The sequence below is a fragment of the Phalacrocorax aristotelis genome, chromosome 7 (assembly GCF_949628215.1).
Source record: "Phalacrocorax aristotelis chromosome 7, bGulAri2.1, whole genome shotgun sequence".
Classification (NCBI taxonomy): Eukaryota; Metazoa; Chordata; class Aves; order Suliformes; family Phalacrocoracidae; genus Phalacrocorax; species Phalacrocorax aristotelis.
In genome coordinates this window covers 9,122,262-9,138,991 of record NC_134282.1, presented here as the reverse complement: position 1 = coordinate 9,138,991, position 16,730 = coordinate 9,122,262, and the positions used below count along the sequence as shown (strand labels likewise).

Sequence of the window (16,730 nt, the reverse complement as noted above, 5' to 3'; positions counted from 1 at the left end):
AAAGATAGGCTGCAAAAGCCTGATAGAAACACTTACACTTAAAGTTACTAAGGTTAATTTGAAAAATGCAGAATTGTCATGATTTGGGTAGTACATTAAACAGGTTTTAGAAGGTTTGCACAATTGGGTCGATACATTGTTTGACTTCTTGTTTTCTTCCAAATCATTGACTGTAAGTCAGTAGCTTTTCTGATCCTCATAGTTGCATCTGAATTATTTGTTACACTTTCCATGTAGACAGCTGACCAAATTTTGCTATTTTTTTTCTTATCCTTAGGTTTTACTCAGTGGCGGTGTGGACTCGACAGTGTGTACCGCTCTTCTGAACCGAGCTTTAAACCGAGATCAGGTCATAGCTGTACACATAGATAATGGATTTATGCGCAAAAGAGAAAGCCAGTCTGTGGAAGAGGCACTCAAGAAACTTGGGATTCAAGTTAAAGGTACCATAATTTTGTTAAATATGCCTGATAAAACTAATGATGTGGCCAGTCTCCTAAAATGTACGTTTAATGTTTTGTTTCATTGATTTGAATTGACCATTGCAGTTCTCAGACTTTAAATACCAAAGCATGGTTGCTCATGTGGAACAACCTAGACCTATTCACAAAGTTTGAAACCTAAAATATTAAGCCTTTCTTATTTAATTGGAGCATACAATGAACTGACCCATCTCTTCAGTTGTTGATACCTGATATCTCCTGTTGGGGCACAGCAAAGCAGTAGATATGTGCCTCTGTTGCTGCTGCTCATTTACTTTTCTGCTGATGGTTGAGTAATCCTTTTTCGGCTGCTGCGAAACTCTTTTCATTGTGGTTTTCTTCAGTAGCTTGGTTAAGAGACCTCCACTGGGGCCTTATTTCTTGTCCTGGACCTCTTTTTAAATGGTGAGCTCATTTGGGTGATTGAATGCTATTATAGTCAAAATTAGTTTTTCAAGGCTGCTTTTTTTTCTGGCTCTCCTGGCTTCTGAATAGGTGTGCATTTTAGTTCTTTTTAGAGTAGCTTGTTGAGAAGCAATACATTATGAGAGAGCAGAAGGTACCTTGTCATGGCTGATAAGGTGTAGAGTTTTTTGGTACCTGAAGTACAAGGAAGTCAGAGAAGACAAATTATGTATGTTTGAGTTGTGCAAACAACGAGACCTGCTTTATACTGCCCGGCTGATTTATTTCATGAGTAATAGCTGCCTATTCCTGGGGCTGTGCGTAAGTACTGTTGTCAAATGATTCTCTTGTGTTTTTGTCAGGAAGTGTGGTACTGGGTGAGCAGTGCTTTCCACTAGCCTGACTGTGTGAAACAATGCTGGGAGCTTGCATGTTAACTTCTTGCAGATTGGGCTGTGATATCCTGATGCAGCAAAGTCTAAGCTTTGTTACACACACATATTTTTAAAAATATTACTATTATTATTTTTTATTACTTTTTTTAGTGGAAAATCTGTGTCCTATTCTTGCACTCTGTAGACCAATGAACCTGGGCTCTGGCAGGCTGCTGGAGTAACAAACGGAGGGAATCCCTTTGCTGGAAATCCTCCTTCTGTAGGTCATGGAGTTCAGTGTTGGTAAAAGATGCCAAAAAGCTTCCTAGCTGATGTCTGCATTGGGAGCCTCTCTAAATTAAGAGGAATAATGTACCATGAGTAAATAGTGCATCATTTAATTTTGGTTGCAGAAAGGCCTTGGGAAAATACCATCCTGTAAACTATTTAAATAAAGCACATAAATTACAGTCTAAGAGGGGAAGCTAGAACTGAACTTTCACACGGTTGCCTAGCCTCATAATATGAAAGAATTGCCCTCTAGAGTAGATTAAGATGAGAAATAAAACAGTTTTGTTACAATTAATTCTTGAGGTGTTGAACAGCCCTATATAGTGCTGTTAATAGTCGAAGTACTGGAATGATTTTTGTTTTTCCTTTTTTAAAGCAATAGAGCGAAACATATTTCTTTGCCACCTTGCATTAAAATCTTTACTGTCTTTGCCAACAAATTCCGGTAATTTCTTGCAGTGGTGAATGCAGCTCATTCATTCTATAATGGTACAACAACTCTGCCCATCTCGGATGAAGACAGAACTCCACGTAAAAGAATTAGCAAGACCTTAAATATGACTACAAGTCCTGAAGAAAAAAGAAAAATTATTGGTGACACCTTCGTTAAGGTAATGTTTATAATTATTAGTTGATTTTTTTTTAATGATATAATTTCTAGATACATCTTTTATGTCAGACTGTTTTATTCTAAAGCACTGTGCACTCAATGGCATTAGTGGTCTTAAGTTGCAGATGATCTAAAGAAGCCACTGGCCGTCAGTCAATGGTCACAACACGGTTCACAAGCATTGTACTAGATCCACCATCATGCTTAAATTTACTATATTGATTGGCCATTCATTGCTGTTGCATGAAATTCCATGTAATGTTTTTCATCAGATTGATGGATAATGTGCATCGGGGCATGCTTCTGTTGCTTTGCTGAAGATGAGCTGTTTTCCATCTGTCAGCAATCAGTGTGGGTGACGCAGGGAGAATATAACGTGGACTGGGCAGTGATGTTCCTGGAGTCTGAAGATTTTTCTTGCATTTTCTGTTCAACAAAATATGGGGTTGTAGGACTATTCCAGCAGTGGGCTAGTGTCATAATTAGTCTTCCTGTTTGTTTGTGCTTTTGCAGGTCACCTGCATTTGTTGGGCAATCCATTATCATCCTCTAGACCTTTGACAACCAAAAAGTAGATCAGAACACTTTTCTTTGTCTCCATCTTACAGATTGCCAATGAAGTCATTGGAGAAATGAATCTGAAACCTGAAGAGGTTTTTCTTGCTCAGGGTACCCTCAGACCTGATCTCATTGAAAGTGCTTCCCTTGTTGCAAGTGGCAAAGCTGAAGTCATCAAAACTCATCATAATGACACAGAGCTGATTCGAAAGTTAAGAGAAGAGGTAAATGGAAGTGAGGATACTGGTGTATGTGCTGTATTTCACACATGTGGAGCTGAACATCAGAAATGAACAACAACTGTGTTTTGCCAGTATAACAGTCCCATGTTGATGGGACCCTCTTCTGATGATGCCCTCTGGATTCTGTTGTAATATTTTGCAATTTATTACACACTCTTCTAGTTGCTACATTCCCAAAATAGTCACAACTGAGTGTTGTCCAGCATTGAATACTGAGGAAGATGTCAACAGGTTGAACATGGATTCATTTAGTGTGAACCATGGTGTTTTCAACAGCAAGCTGAAAGCTGTTTCCTCTCTTTTGCTTTTTAACCCTCAAAACAAACCTGCATCCTAGTAAGGAGGCAAAGCAATACCAAATACCTTTAGCAGGGCAGGTTAAGGCTTCTCAGACAACTTTATTCTGGTTCAGCTGGAATTCACGATGTAATGGGTCACTTATTCCTTCTGTTGTATCTTGTTCTGAATGCTAGTCCGTGGGTAACCTTTAGGTACCAGTAGTCCTGACCTGGCACATTATGGATCCAGGCAAGAGCGGTGAGAGTGCTTTAGTGAAAAGATAATCGCCTTCTGTTGACAGAGAGGGCCAAAATTATCCTTTTCTTGAACCTCTAATAACGTTCGCCACTGCAAACACAGTATTATCCCCTCTCTTGAGAGAGCATGAGAATAATAAATTTTAAATGTATTGAAATCTAGGGGTAGTTCCTTCACATACCTACAGGGATGAGTTCTTTGTGTTCTTATGCAGCTTATGCATCACATCAGTAGTAACCTGATGGGCTACCTGCCAGCAGTATGCTGGTGGCACACAATCTGTTTGCCAGTTGTCAATTTAAGAACCCACAAATCTTTCTGACGTGGCCCAACATGGACATCTGTGGACTGATCGATGGTTGATGACCAGGAGGTTGAAGATGATATGAACACAGGAGGTTGAACTGTCTGATGATAAGCAGCTCAAGTCCTGTCCCTTTGATTGCACTCCCAATTGGTCTGTTTAGCCCAAAGCCCAGAAAAGCATTTTGACCACCTGTCTCATGCAGAGCTCTTACCTATTAGCATATAAAGCAAATGTAGGACACTGCCCTGTTTTGTCTTTTCTGACATTAGAATGCTAAGTTCTCCAGGTGTATTATAAAATAAGAAAGAATCAACACGAGACATCACATAATAAGCCTGTTGGAAGGTGCTCAGTTATTAGTAAGTGCCCGACCATAGCAGAGAAAGTAACCATTACTGACCCAAACTTCTAATACTGTACAAAGTATTTTCAAGGCTTTTGGATTGGTTTGAACATCTAGGGAAGAGAAGTCTGAATTTCTGAAGACTGTCAGAGCAGGCTTGACCTACAGCTGTATCTACACTGATTGAGCCATTAATAGTTTTGGAACGAACTTAAACTGCCTTGTTGTAGCCTCTGTCCTGTAATTGATTTTACAAAGCCCACATTCACATGTACTTTTCTTTCCAGTGTTTATGCAAGTGTTGGAAGTGGATGCTGTGAAAAGCAGGCCAATTCGACTGCCATAACCTAAACATTTGAGGCTTTACGTTGGAATATGTAAGCTGGAGTGTAAATTGCTTTTTCTTTTTTTAAGGGTAAAGTAATAGAACCACTGAAAGACTTTCACAAAGATGAAGTGCGAGTGCTAGGGAGAGAACTTGGTCTTCCTGAAGAGCTGGTTTCGAGGCATCCCTTCCCAGGTATGAGAGTTGGTCTGTGCTACTTAATGAAGGGCTGTGGATCAGATCAGTATTGTTTAGCATATGCTTAACCTGTAGAATAAATTTATGTTGGAGCATAGAAGTTACCTCTAAAAAGGAAAAAAATTACAGATTTATTAGTTTCTACTTAAGCAGAATCTTTTTTCAGGAAAAGAACGTTAGAGAGCACCTTTATTATGTATAACGATTAAAGAAAAAGTTGTGTAATTGAGTTTGCTTCTAGCTGTGTTTGTTTCTTTTTAGATATATAAGCCAAAGCAAGAATTCTCAATGAAGTGCCGCTGAATGCTGCCTGAGCTGTCAAATGTATCTTACTTGAAATAGCAGCCTGTGCCTGCCTGCCTTACTAAGGGGCATTTGCTGTTTTGAAAATGATTGTGTGGAAAACAACAGATTTCCACCAGAAAACATCTAAGTCCGTAATATAGCAAAGCCCACATCCTTTTAAGGGAGTTATATTTTTCTGTCCATGTGTGTTAAAATTGTCCTGCAGGGTGTGTAGTAGTCACTGGCAGAGGGCATAAGCTGTTGTGCTAATGCACAAGCATCACGTGAAATGCAAGAAGCTTTCTTCAGACACTCCCAGCAAATTACACATGCTTTTGTATTAAGTAGCTAAAAGGTCAAATAGCCATCGGGGTGTTTAAAATCAGTGGAGACTCAAGTGTATGTTATAACCATCTCTTTCATCCCAGCTGCCTAGCAAAGGGCACAAGGAACTTCCTGTTCCCTTTGCTTGCCATCCACCAAACTTCATCACTTTGCACAACCAGCCAATTTAAGGTGTAGGTAAATAATGCCTAAATGTGCCAAACGGAAATATTGTTCCAGAATAAACTGCTCGTGTATTTTTTGTCTTGTAGGGTGTTAAGACAACTGAAGTATAGGTACAATCACAAAGCACACTGTACTCAACGATTGACCTGCTCTTCCAGATGCTGTCACGCTTTTAGATAGAAGTCAGCTTCATGTTATTTAGTATAATGTTTTTTCTACTTTGCATTTCAGGTCCTGGTCTAGCAATCAGAGTGATATGTGCTGAAGAGCCTTATGTGTGCAAAGACTTTCCTGAAACAAACAACATTTTGAAAATAGTTGCAGATTTTTCTGCCAGTGTTAAGAAGGTAACGAAGTTGCTAAATTCTAATATGCATAAAAGCAGTATGATCCTTCTGTAGTGGCCCGCAATGCGGTTTAAGCTGCTAAAAGTTTAAAACTACTTGTCTGTGCTCCTTAAAGAATAATGCATTCCAGTGCAATTCACTTGAAGCTGTTCCGTAGAGTACAGTAGAATTTCTAGTGCCATAACTGGTGCAAGTGTTGAACAATTTCTGAAAAATTGAAGCGTATATACCTTTCAAATAGTAAATAAATTTTCAGTTGAAGTTCGTGCAGTTGAGATTTCTGGAGGTACTTCAAATCACATAGTATCAGGAAAAGATTTTTCCCTCCCTGAAATAATTGTAACTTTCTAGATTTGCTTGCCCTCAAAATCACTGAATGTCTAAATGAGAGTGCAGAAAGAGAAACTAGTGCTTGCCAGATGTCCTGAACAAAAACCTGCAGTTTTTAATCAGTCATGTTTAAGTTCTCAATATCTTCACTGTTATGATCTTTGATTACTCACCTGAACTAAACTGCAGGGGGGTGAAAAGTTGTTAGCAGAGGCCTGCTCTAAGGCATAAGTTCAACACAGCTTCTAAAACTTCTCTTGATAAATACTGAAGTGCGAGTATTTACATCTGCTTTTCCTTTAAAGCATATTAAATTGTAGCGTAGAGTGACAGGATATTTTTTTGTTGCGTATCTGAAATAAACAACAAAAAAGTATAGTTTTGTGAAAGAGAGAAGGAGCATAGGAAAAGAGCTTCATCTGTGGCCTTGGATAGCCTCAGCTTAAAATACATACAGTCTAATAAAACAAAATTGCTTTTGCTAAAATTTAGTTCTTAAATGAAAGGTATTTTTTAAATAGTTCCAAGGAGTAAATGTAGACTAAATTTAAGCAAACTGCTGCTTAAATAATAATTTTATTTGTACTGTGTAAGTTCTGTTTGAGTGCTTGGGGACTTTATTTAATTAAAATTTATTTTTCTGCACTGTTGCACAGCCACATACTTTGCTACAAAGGGTCAAAGCTTGTACAACTGAAGAAGACCAGGAGAAGCTGATGCAGATTACAAGCCTACATTCACTGAATGCCTTCTTGTTACCAATCAAAACTGTGGGAGTGCAGGTAAATGGATTTGAGGGATGTTCTGAAAGCTGCTTCCTGGCAGTGTGGCAGGCTGCAGTGAAGCATAATAATTGCTGCTTTAAGATTTGAAAATAAAGAGCTTGAGTCAAGAACATAAACTTCAAATGGCTGATACCTATGTTATTGTCATTTGTCAGTGCTGGTGTAGTGCAAAGGTGTCAAGATATCTGAATAGACTCTTGAGTAAATGCCAGGTATTGTATTTGAGGATATCATTAAGGTTGAATAATGCTGGTCATTTATAGGCAGTTTCTTCATGACTTCAGTCTCGTAGACCCCTGCTGTAATCCTGTTGCCCCCTTTAAGGCTCAGGAGTCCTAGACTAAGTTGGTCAAAAAAAACCCTGCTTCCTGCATTTGAAGACGCTTGTTGCCCTTTCCTCTACTTTTTCAAGTTGTACTATATCCTTATCCCTGAGAGGAAAGGAACTAGAGCAGTGCAGGCTATTCGGGATACGGGATCACCTGAATCTGTGCAGTGGCATAGTGTTTTCTTTCCCTTCACTCTTTTGCTAATGCCATGTGAATTTTTGTGGGCTGTAATTTGGTTACAGGAACTCAAACCAAATACAAATGCTGAGCTGGCATTCTCATGGAATCACGTGCCATAACTTGGAAGTTTTCTTTACTGAATAGTCATAGCTGTAAAGTACCTTTCTTTGCGCTATCAGTATTGAATTACATCTCTTACTATCAGCCGCTTAATCTTGTGCGTCGCTTCTGTAACTCTTTGCAGGCAGCTTTTATTACTGTTTTAAATAGCAGTGTCATCAGCAGATTTCTTTACTTTGTCACAGGCCTTCCACAGATGATGTCATGAAAATGCCAATCCCCATGCTCTGGTCACCTTATATGAATCTTTCCTTTCATACGCTGTTGTTAGCTCACGAGAGGTCTGTTCTCTTACTCTGTGTTTTCTCACTCACTTGGTTCTCTCCATGTACTGATTTCACTAGCTTAGCTTAGCATCTGCTAAACGTTGGCACGAAATATGGTCCTGTAACATACAGGATGAACGAGAAAGTACTGTGAACTATTTTGGCAGCAAAATTGATGTTCAGGTTTTTTTTTTTTAATTTATAGGGTGACTGTCGTTCATATAGCTATGTTTGTGGGATCTCTAGTAAAGATGCTCCACACTGGGAGTCTCTTATGTTTCTTGCCAGGCTCATACCACGCATGTGCCACAACATAAACAGGTAAGTATTTTGAATTTTTATTTCTAATGTTGTACTTTATATATGGAAGTTTAGCATGCACAAGCATTCTTCTGTTTAATCCATGGTAGAATTTTTTTATATGTTGGACAGGTGTATCTTACAGAGGTTACAAATACACAATAAATTAAAACATTGGTTTATTTCTGGAATTACTAGCTTGAAAAAGAAATTGATAGTCTACCTCCTCATTTTCTTAAGCTCTTGATTAGACTACATTTAATGTAACTTACGTGAAATCATTTTTGAAAGATTCCAAGTCTGCTGGTGAGTTGTGGTGTCATGCAGTGTTTTGCTTTGCTTTGTGTCAAAAAGGGAATTTAGATGGGACTGTCAGTTCTAATGGCACATAGGAAAGCTCTAAAGCTGGGCAGTTTAATCTTAATTGAGCTCTGTGAATATGTTTGACATATGAATATGTGAATATTCTTTTGTGAATATGCATTTTTCTAGCTACTTGATTCCATAAGTTTCCTAGCAACTGAAGTTGCTCAGATATTAAATCATTTCTGGAGAATGCATATCCTCCTTGCCTGGCTGTAGACTTTCTGACGACACTGCTTATAATTGCTGATAGCAAAACTTAATTTTGTCACATAAGTGACTCCTACTGAAAGGAGTATAGTTCTTCAAGGTGAGATCTTGAAGCATGAGATATTTCTTTAAACTAAGCGCAGAGGAAACAAAAGGTGTATATAAAAGGTGGTATAAAATCAGGATTGCGTGTGCAATTTCAAAGTATGTGCTGGATTTACAGCATTTCTGTCTTCTCTAAGCTCTTTTGGATTTAATGCTACTCTACTAAATATACCACATCTCTGGGAGTTCTGCTGTACCAGGGTATGTTTTCAGAATCTTTCACTGATGTTTATAGGGACACTGAAGCTGGCAGTTCCAGGAGTGCACTGAAATAGTTGGTTTTCTGCCCAGCTATGCTTAGAGAATTTATATTACAAACAAAAATACAGAATGGAAAGCTTGCATATTTTTCTGCTTTGGATTTTAGACAAGTATTCTTGGTTTGTATCTACAAACTCAAATAACTTGTGTGAATATGTTGTAGTAAATCCTTGTATAAGGCCTGTCAGACAATATTATACTTTTTGTTCTGCAACATACAGAACATAATGAGTGAGATTTAAAAATGAAGCTGATGTGATTGGTCTGAATTCAGAAGATATTTTATTGCAAACGTAGCTATGTAGATCTATGAATTGGAGCGTTAGTGCCCCATGCTGAAAACACAGCTATTTGTTATCCATAAGGTTTATTATTTAGTGGTGTTTTTTTGTGGTTTCCTATTAGGAGAGAAGATGGAAATTGTAAGCACTTATTAAGTAGCTTTCTTAGAATAATCTTAACTTTGATCTTCAGCTTTAACTTGACATCAAAGTAAAATCAAAAATACACCCTTTGTGATACCACTGTGTTAGTACTTCTGTTTTTTTTTTTCAAAGGATTAGTGTCTTGAATAAGTAATATTGGGGCTATTGTTAGTCTGTAGCAAACCAAATTAGTACGTTTGACTTCTAAAGCTAGTGTGCCTGTCATGTTTATAGAATATATGCATGAAGTTACGTTAAGCTCTAGGTAGCAGCTAGGGAGCAAAATCAAGTGTTACGCTTTTTTCCTAATTTTATTTTCTTACTGCATTACTAAAGATGAAGTCTTTAGGCAATCTGTTTTATTCCATGTATGCAAAATGTGTTTTTTACCATTCTGTTCAGAGTTGTGTACGTGTTCGGTCCACCAGTCAAAGAACCTCCTACAGATGTCACCCCCACTTTCCTGACAACAGGAGTCCTCAGCACTTTACGTCAAGCTGATTTTGAGGCTCACAATATCCTCAGGGAGTCTGGTAGGTACTTCGCCTTGTCCCATGGATTAAACGCCTGTTTCAAGATCCATGCAAACCATAACTGGTTATAGTTCTTGTGGTCCTGTGAAAATCTACAGGCTTCTTGAATATCTCCACAGAAGTCATAAATTAATGGGATGACAGGCAAGAGCCTTTTCTGAAATTTGTAGAATCTGATAGCTAAAAGACAGGAATTGCTAACCTTTCTGCTAGCAGAATTAATTTTAGGGGATTTTCGGAGACTAAGGCTTGCCTCTGGCAACTCATGAAGCTCTGAGATGGGGTGCTTCACTGCAGTGCATACTTCTGCAAAAAATACCGTTAGCCAGCTGAGAGTCAACCAAATTACTTTTCTTTGATGTCAGTCATCAGCATTTAGCTGAAGTAAATAAACTCTGTAAAGAAATTTGACATCGTTTGTAAATCATGGGGTTTTTTTGTGGAAAGAAGGGGGCCCAAACACTAAGTTTCTAATGGTGATGATGCCCACTACCTGTGGTGATCTCATATTTCTTAACATAAAATAAAAGCTGTATTTATAAACCCAACCACTTCAGGCTAGCAGATGGTAATGCTCCAAACCCTTAATACGCATGGAGCATTCAGTACCCTGTGATACGGTGAACGGGGAAAGTCTGGGAATACAGTAGTTCTGAGGTTCAGTGTTTGTTTTGGTTTTTTACTTAATTGCATTTGAAGATGTGATATGTGTGGGAAGCAGTTCATCAGACTTGCCTGTATTTTGTATAAATCAAATTACAAAGGCTATCTCTTTAAAACTACATATTCTGTTTGCAAGGCTGTCTTACCATAATTTGTACAAAAATAGCCTCAAAAGGCTGAGGATAACACTGTCAATTGTGTTTGTAAAACTGTATATGTCTTGCTAACTTCTGGTGACAGTTGGTGTGAATGAATTGCTCCCAAAAATAAGACTTGAGTTACTTAGTGAAGGAGTACCTTGTACCAACAAGTTCAGGCCGGTGCAAGCAGAGCGTGAGAGGCTGCATCAGTGTTAGATGGGCTCTGCAGGCTGCCACGCACCTGAATCTCAAACTTTTAGATCATTTAAACAGTGAAATAGGGGCGTCTGTGTATTAGGTTTCAGAGGAGATATAAAAAAAGGTGGGAGATGATTGTCTGAAGTTACCCATCAACCACCAGCAGCAGAGACAGTTAAGAGCTTTCCTTCAAGTACATCAAAGACAGAGATACTTGTGAATGGCTCTTTATTGGGCTTGATATGGGGATAGATAAAACCCCATGGTTATGTTATGTGGGAAGGGAAGTAGATCTTAAATTGCATTCACAGTGAATTACAGGATAATGGAGATTATCTGGTTTTGTTCTGCATGTCTGCAAACGCTGAAGATTATTTCAAGTGGCAATTTGAGTAGTTTTAGTGTATGTATCACTAATTACATAATTGTATGATGAGTGTGGTCTTCTGAGGTGTGGTAGCAGTTACAAGATCCCAGAAGACATAAATGTAGCTCCTAGTGTATAGTTCGAAGTACATGTGGGAAATTCTGTAAAAATTCTATCGTCTTTGTGTCTTTAAACCAAATTAAAGCACTTTATACTGATATATTTCTGCAGGTTATGCTGGAAAAATTAGCCAGATGCCAATAATACTGACACCGTTGCATTTTGATCGGGACCCCCTACAGAAACAACCTTCCTGTCAAAGATCTGTGGTTATTCGAACTTTTATTACAAGTGATTTTATGACTGGTATTGCAGCAACTCCTGGTAATGAGGTTCCAGAAGAGGTAATACAGGTTTTCAAGTTTCTTTTCAACATGAGCTAGTATTGTAGATGACTCATTTTCACTTTCTTCCCTCTCTCTTGATTGCTTGCCTTGACTTTGATTTTGTTGCAATTGATTTTGTTGCAATTCTTTTTCTTTCATAGTATTCATTAGGAAGAATATGGTGGTGTTTCAGGGGAAAAAAAAAAAACTGTAACAAAATGAGAAGCTGGAAGATGAGTGTGAAAACTTACAGGCTTTTCAGCAGAGTTGAGCCAAAATACCATCAATTAAAAAAAAAAAACCCAATACCCCAACAATCCCTGGGATTTTGAAATGGTTTTTTTTGCATTAGTAATTGGCAATGTCCTGACTTACAGAACTGCCCTTGATTGCCACATCTGATTTTGCTGGAACCTGGTGTTTAATGTCTGTGTGCTGTTTTCTACTTAGGTCACTAAAAGGATTTAGGAGTCAAGTTCAGGCATATTTTTTCTGGGAAACTTTATCCATTTCCAGTTTCAAGTACTTTGTCTCTCTGGGAATGCAGTTTAGACAAAGAACAGGATTGACTTCTTTTTTTTAAAAACATACTTCAAAAGCATATAGGCATTGTTTAGTAATGGTATGTAACTGAAGTCTTCTGCTTTAAGGCAGCCTATTCATTTAAAAAGAAATGCTTCAAGGTAAGTTACCGTATAAACTCTTCCATTATGTAAAATGAGGATTCATTTGACCTTGAAGTTTGTGGTTTAAAAAAAAAACAAAAAAACAAAAACAAAGCCCACAAAACCCACAAACAAACAGAACAACCAAACACCACAAAACCCACAACCAAACAAAACCCCTCCATATTCTTCAAAATGTTAAATGGTCACTTTAAGACTAGGTAGTAATGTGGTAACAAAATAGTAGAGGTTGTGCAAAATGTCTGTATTTATCGGGAAAATAATAATATTTGATTAAAATTGTCTGTTTCTCACGGAGAGCAACATTCTTTAATTTATGCTTGTACTGTAAACCAGTATGTCATGTAAGTGGCACTGTTACGAACCATGGGATTTTTAAGGAAGCTGTACTTCTAAGGATCAGCGCATTCTTGATTAGAATACTTTTGCTAACACGAATTGATTGTGAACTGTGGAGAATAACTCTCAATGGAAAATCTTTCCTTTAGATGCTGCTTCCTGGTTTGGTTTTTCTCTTATTTTTTTAACCTTTAGAGCTCCCTTTTTGTTTGAAAGGGGTTTCACTTGGGCTGTTGCTTTGTGTTTGATGGTTCAGCTGGAGATCATGGTCTGAGAGAAGTCTGACAGTGGCTGACACAACAGCACATGTTCCTGCTGAACTCTCAGGAAATAGTTTCAAAAAATGAAGAGCTGCTGCGTTGAGGGGAATTTATTGCAGTTGACACCCTGGTTTACTATCAGTGCCAAAAATCTGCAAGTTCCGAATGTAACTGCAGATATCATGAAGCTAGAGGTTTTCTTTATGTTGATTTAATTTCTTAATTGGTGGTAATATGCGAATAGTTATAGGCTCTTTCTCTCGTGTATAACAAAATTAGTGTGTACAAAGTTCTCCTTTTTTTTTTTTTTCTCCACAATAGGTTGTGTTAAAAATGGTGGCAGAGATAAAGAAGATTCCTGGCATTTCTCGGGTGATGTATGACTTGACATCAAAGCCACCAGGAACAACAGAGTGGGAATAATTAACTTTTTTCTATTAAAGTACTGTGTGCAGTCTAAATCATATCAGAAACCATTCCCAGTGTTGACATGCAGTACTGTGAAGGAGTGACTGGAGCTGCTACATCGCATCAGATTCCTCTCCTGGAGCATAAACCTGCAGTTAAGAGCTGTGCTGGGGATAATAACTAAGTGGGGCTGAGGATTTGTACGGGTAAATAATCATGGCAGCATTGCCGGTGCGCAGACAGATTCCTATTGCTTTTGCCTTTGTCTTACTGATTCCTCCTGTTTTCATGTGTTTTATTGTTAACTGTCATTTCAATGTCTCTTTGGTTTTGTACACTGTGTAAAAACTAGGCAGTTTATTTACTTCTACCAAAAGCGTTGTTACAGCCTAAAAACGTAAAATTAATTATTTGTGACCAACTGCTTTTGAACGGATTTATTATGAATAAATATTTTGCCAAATGGAGTAGTGGGTACCGTTGAGTTGTGGAATTACTGTGTATCTGTTGTATACTGTTAAGCTTGTTCTATATTGTTTGACGTATTAGCCCATGGCAATAATGTTGAGCTCCAAGAGAGTAATGCTAAAATATTATGAAATGACCTGTCTGTCTTTCTGTACTTGCTCCCTCTTGCATTGCTCGGTAGGTGTGCGTGTTGGTAACAGATGTGTATACACAGGCTAATCTTTAGTATACACTTACTGCATGTATGCGTATGTCAAATTCCAGGCAGTGAAGTATCTTTGTGTCCTTCTGGGGACTCTGACAGAAGCATAAAAGTGGGAGTGAGGTTTGGAAAGCTGTTGCACCAGAGCTACTGGATCTGCGAATCCTGTTTCTGTCCTCAGACTCTTGCGCAACAGTCCCTTCGCAGCCTGCTGCCGGTGTGGTTTCATTATACTTGATGACAGTTTATTTGCTATGCATTTGCTTTTACAGGAATTTTTTTTGTATGTATTGTACTTAGCTTGATCTTCAAGATCATTATAGTCATTAGTGTGGAGTCATGGTATCAGAGGTGACTTACCCAATCCATATAGATCCCTTCTGTCATTTGTATTCTGCTGTTTATGTAGTTAAGTAAGCAATAATTTGAGAGATGGTTACTCTGGACACCTGTGCTTTTCTGATGTATTGAGGCAAAGCTGTTTCCATCCACCTGAGAATTTTGAGTGTGTCCTGCAGTTGCTGTCTGTGGAAGTAACAGTTAAATTCTGACCTGAGCAGCTTGCTGGGTGCCTGCCAGGTACCTCCACCAATGGAACCGTAACCGTGTATCCAGGCTCATCACCATTACGTTTTTTTTTTAATTTAAGCAGTTGCATTTCATTCAGCTGCAAGATTACCATAGTATTATGGGGGTGAAACACTTGTTTTAAAATGTTCAGTAGCCTGGAGTATTTCATGGCTGTATATTTCCACTTGCATAGATTTGTGAACTGGAGTAATGGTTTAAAGTGTTTGTTCTATATTCTTTTGATTGCACACATTGTCCTGTTGTTCTTACATTTACTGCCTACACATTATGAAAATTTAGTTGAATTTCTGCTTATAGGAGATGGCTAATGCGTTAATATACTCTTTTGCCTGTGTCACTGAGTGGTGGCTACAGCCCTCTGCTCTTCAAAACCCTTTGGGGACACAGGCGTACAGGAGAGCAGTAGACCAGGGGCCCAGAAAACTGCCTTCCCCTCGCAGCCCAGCCCCTGGCAGGTCCTGTAGCCTGAGCACATTGATCTTAATCGATATCTTAGTTGCCCCCTTTATAAAATAGGGGTAGTACTTCTCACCCACATCCATCATAAGCAATTTGAGCCCTTTGGATGAGCTTTTTGTGATGTAAGTGAAATACCGTTAGTACAAATGTTCTTTTATCACTGACTGTGACCTGTAAGAGCTGTTGGCCAAAACCACAGGAAATCGGTGTTTGCTGTGGCAGAATCTATTACAGCATGGGTTCTGTTGAAAACACATACATTTTCTTTGTATTATCTCAGAAGAAAGCTCCCTAATGAAATTATGGCCTTAGAGTACATTTTAACTTTTTGTCAGAAAAAGCTGAGGATAGTTTTCATTACTGTGGGGGTATCTCAGATGTAAAGGGTGCAGTGACAAGAAATGAATCTATTTGGTGCGATGCAGAAATCCTTCAGCCTTTTAATGCTATAGCAGTTGTTGCTCATTGTAAGTAGGCTTGCTCTTGCTGCTGCTGCCACCAGTCTGTGTTACCTTGACAGCAAACAGGCAAAACAGAAGGCATTACTAAAAAGTAATGCCAAGAATATAAGAATTATTAAAAAGTACTGAATGAAAAGAATATGGTAATTACTAAAAAGTAATGCAAAGAATTTAGAGCACCTCTTAAACCCAAACCTTTCTCAGTTTTGACTGAGACACTTGGTCTCCATGTAAATAAATCTGCAGTAAATAGTCCCATAGTTATGATGTAACTCACAAGAACACTTGGCCTGGTGATGGTGATGCCCATTGGTTTGGGGGTAAAGTAACTGTTGTACCTCTGGACCACAGACCTGCAGCATCCTTGTAGTGAGTAAATGATTTCTGTCTATGTTGCGCACTTGGAAGTCCTTTGAGTTGCATCTTAACTATAGGCATGATGTATACCTGTATTCTATGTGTATACTGAAGTTTGACATACACTTCTACCTTCTTTGGATCACCTGGGTTGCTTTCATGTGTGTAATGAAACGGAGCTTGACAGCAGTCCCTGTGCTTTTTAGGAACATACTTTGGTTTGGGGTTTGTGGTGGTTTTTTTAAGCCAGAAAGTTGAATATTGAAAATTTTAGGCATAAACTGTTGCACTATAATCAAAATGTCTTACCAAAATGAAATTTGTGATCTTTAGCTCTCTTCCCCCTGTTTGACGCCTGTGCCATGCGTTGTAGACGTGGTGGGTTGTTCTTAGGAAGGTTGGTGTTACCCCAGCAGTTCTTGAGTGTTTTTATGGACTCCATGTGTATCAGACAGCCAGAAGTGGAGAGAAACATAATACTCTGTTCACATTTCTTAAAAAAAATAAATCTATATATATTTAGCACCTAGTTTACAAACTAATAACTGTAGCTGCCCTGTACAATTGTTCACCTCGAGTCTTCAGTAAAACATGTCAGCAGTTAGAGGAATTTGTATTGGGGGCATTCCCCGTCATTCTCGATTTTTAACATTTTTCTGCTTGTGAAATGATAAAGTACTGTGAGCCTTAATTTTTATCCACAAATAAAAATATTATGTTTGAA

The 16,730-nt window shown here is 38.3% G+C and overlaps 1 protein-coding gene across 1 annotated transcript in view; it reads left to right on the top strand.

The window, feature by feature from the left end:
- GMPS (guanine monophosphate synthase) overlaps positions 1-16,730 on the top strand; it is a 31,360-nt gene extending 14,630 nt beyond the window's left edge. The window contains exons 7-16 of the mRNA XM_075098631.1: positions 278-443; positions 2,012-2,163; positions 2,771-2,944; positions 4,564-4,669; positions 5,699-5,814; positions 6,801-6,926; positions 8,030-8,145; positions 9,891-10,021; positions 11,621-11,793; positions 13,382-16,730. Of these exons, the coding sequence (XP_074954732.1) occupies positions 278-443; positions 2,012-2,163; positions 2,771-2,944; positions 4,564-4,669; positions 5,699-5,814; positions 6,801-6,926; positions 8,030-8,145; positions 9,891-10,021; positions 11,621-11,793; positions 13,382-13,483 (1,362 nt within the window). The 3' untranslated portion in view covers positions 13,484-16,730. The remainder of the gene's footprint in view (positions 1-277; positions 444-2,011; positions 2,164-2,770; positions 2,945-4,563; positions 4,670-5,698; positions 5,815-6,800; positions 6,927-8,029; positions 8,146-9,890; positions 10,022-11,620; positions 11,794-13,381) is intronic.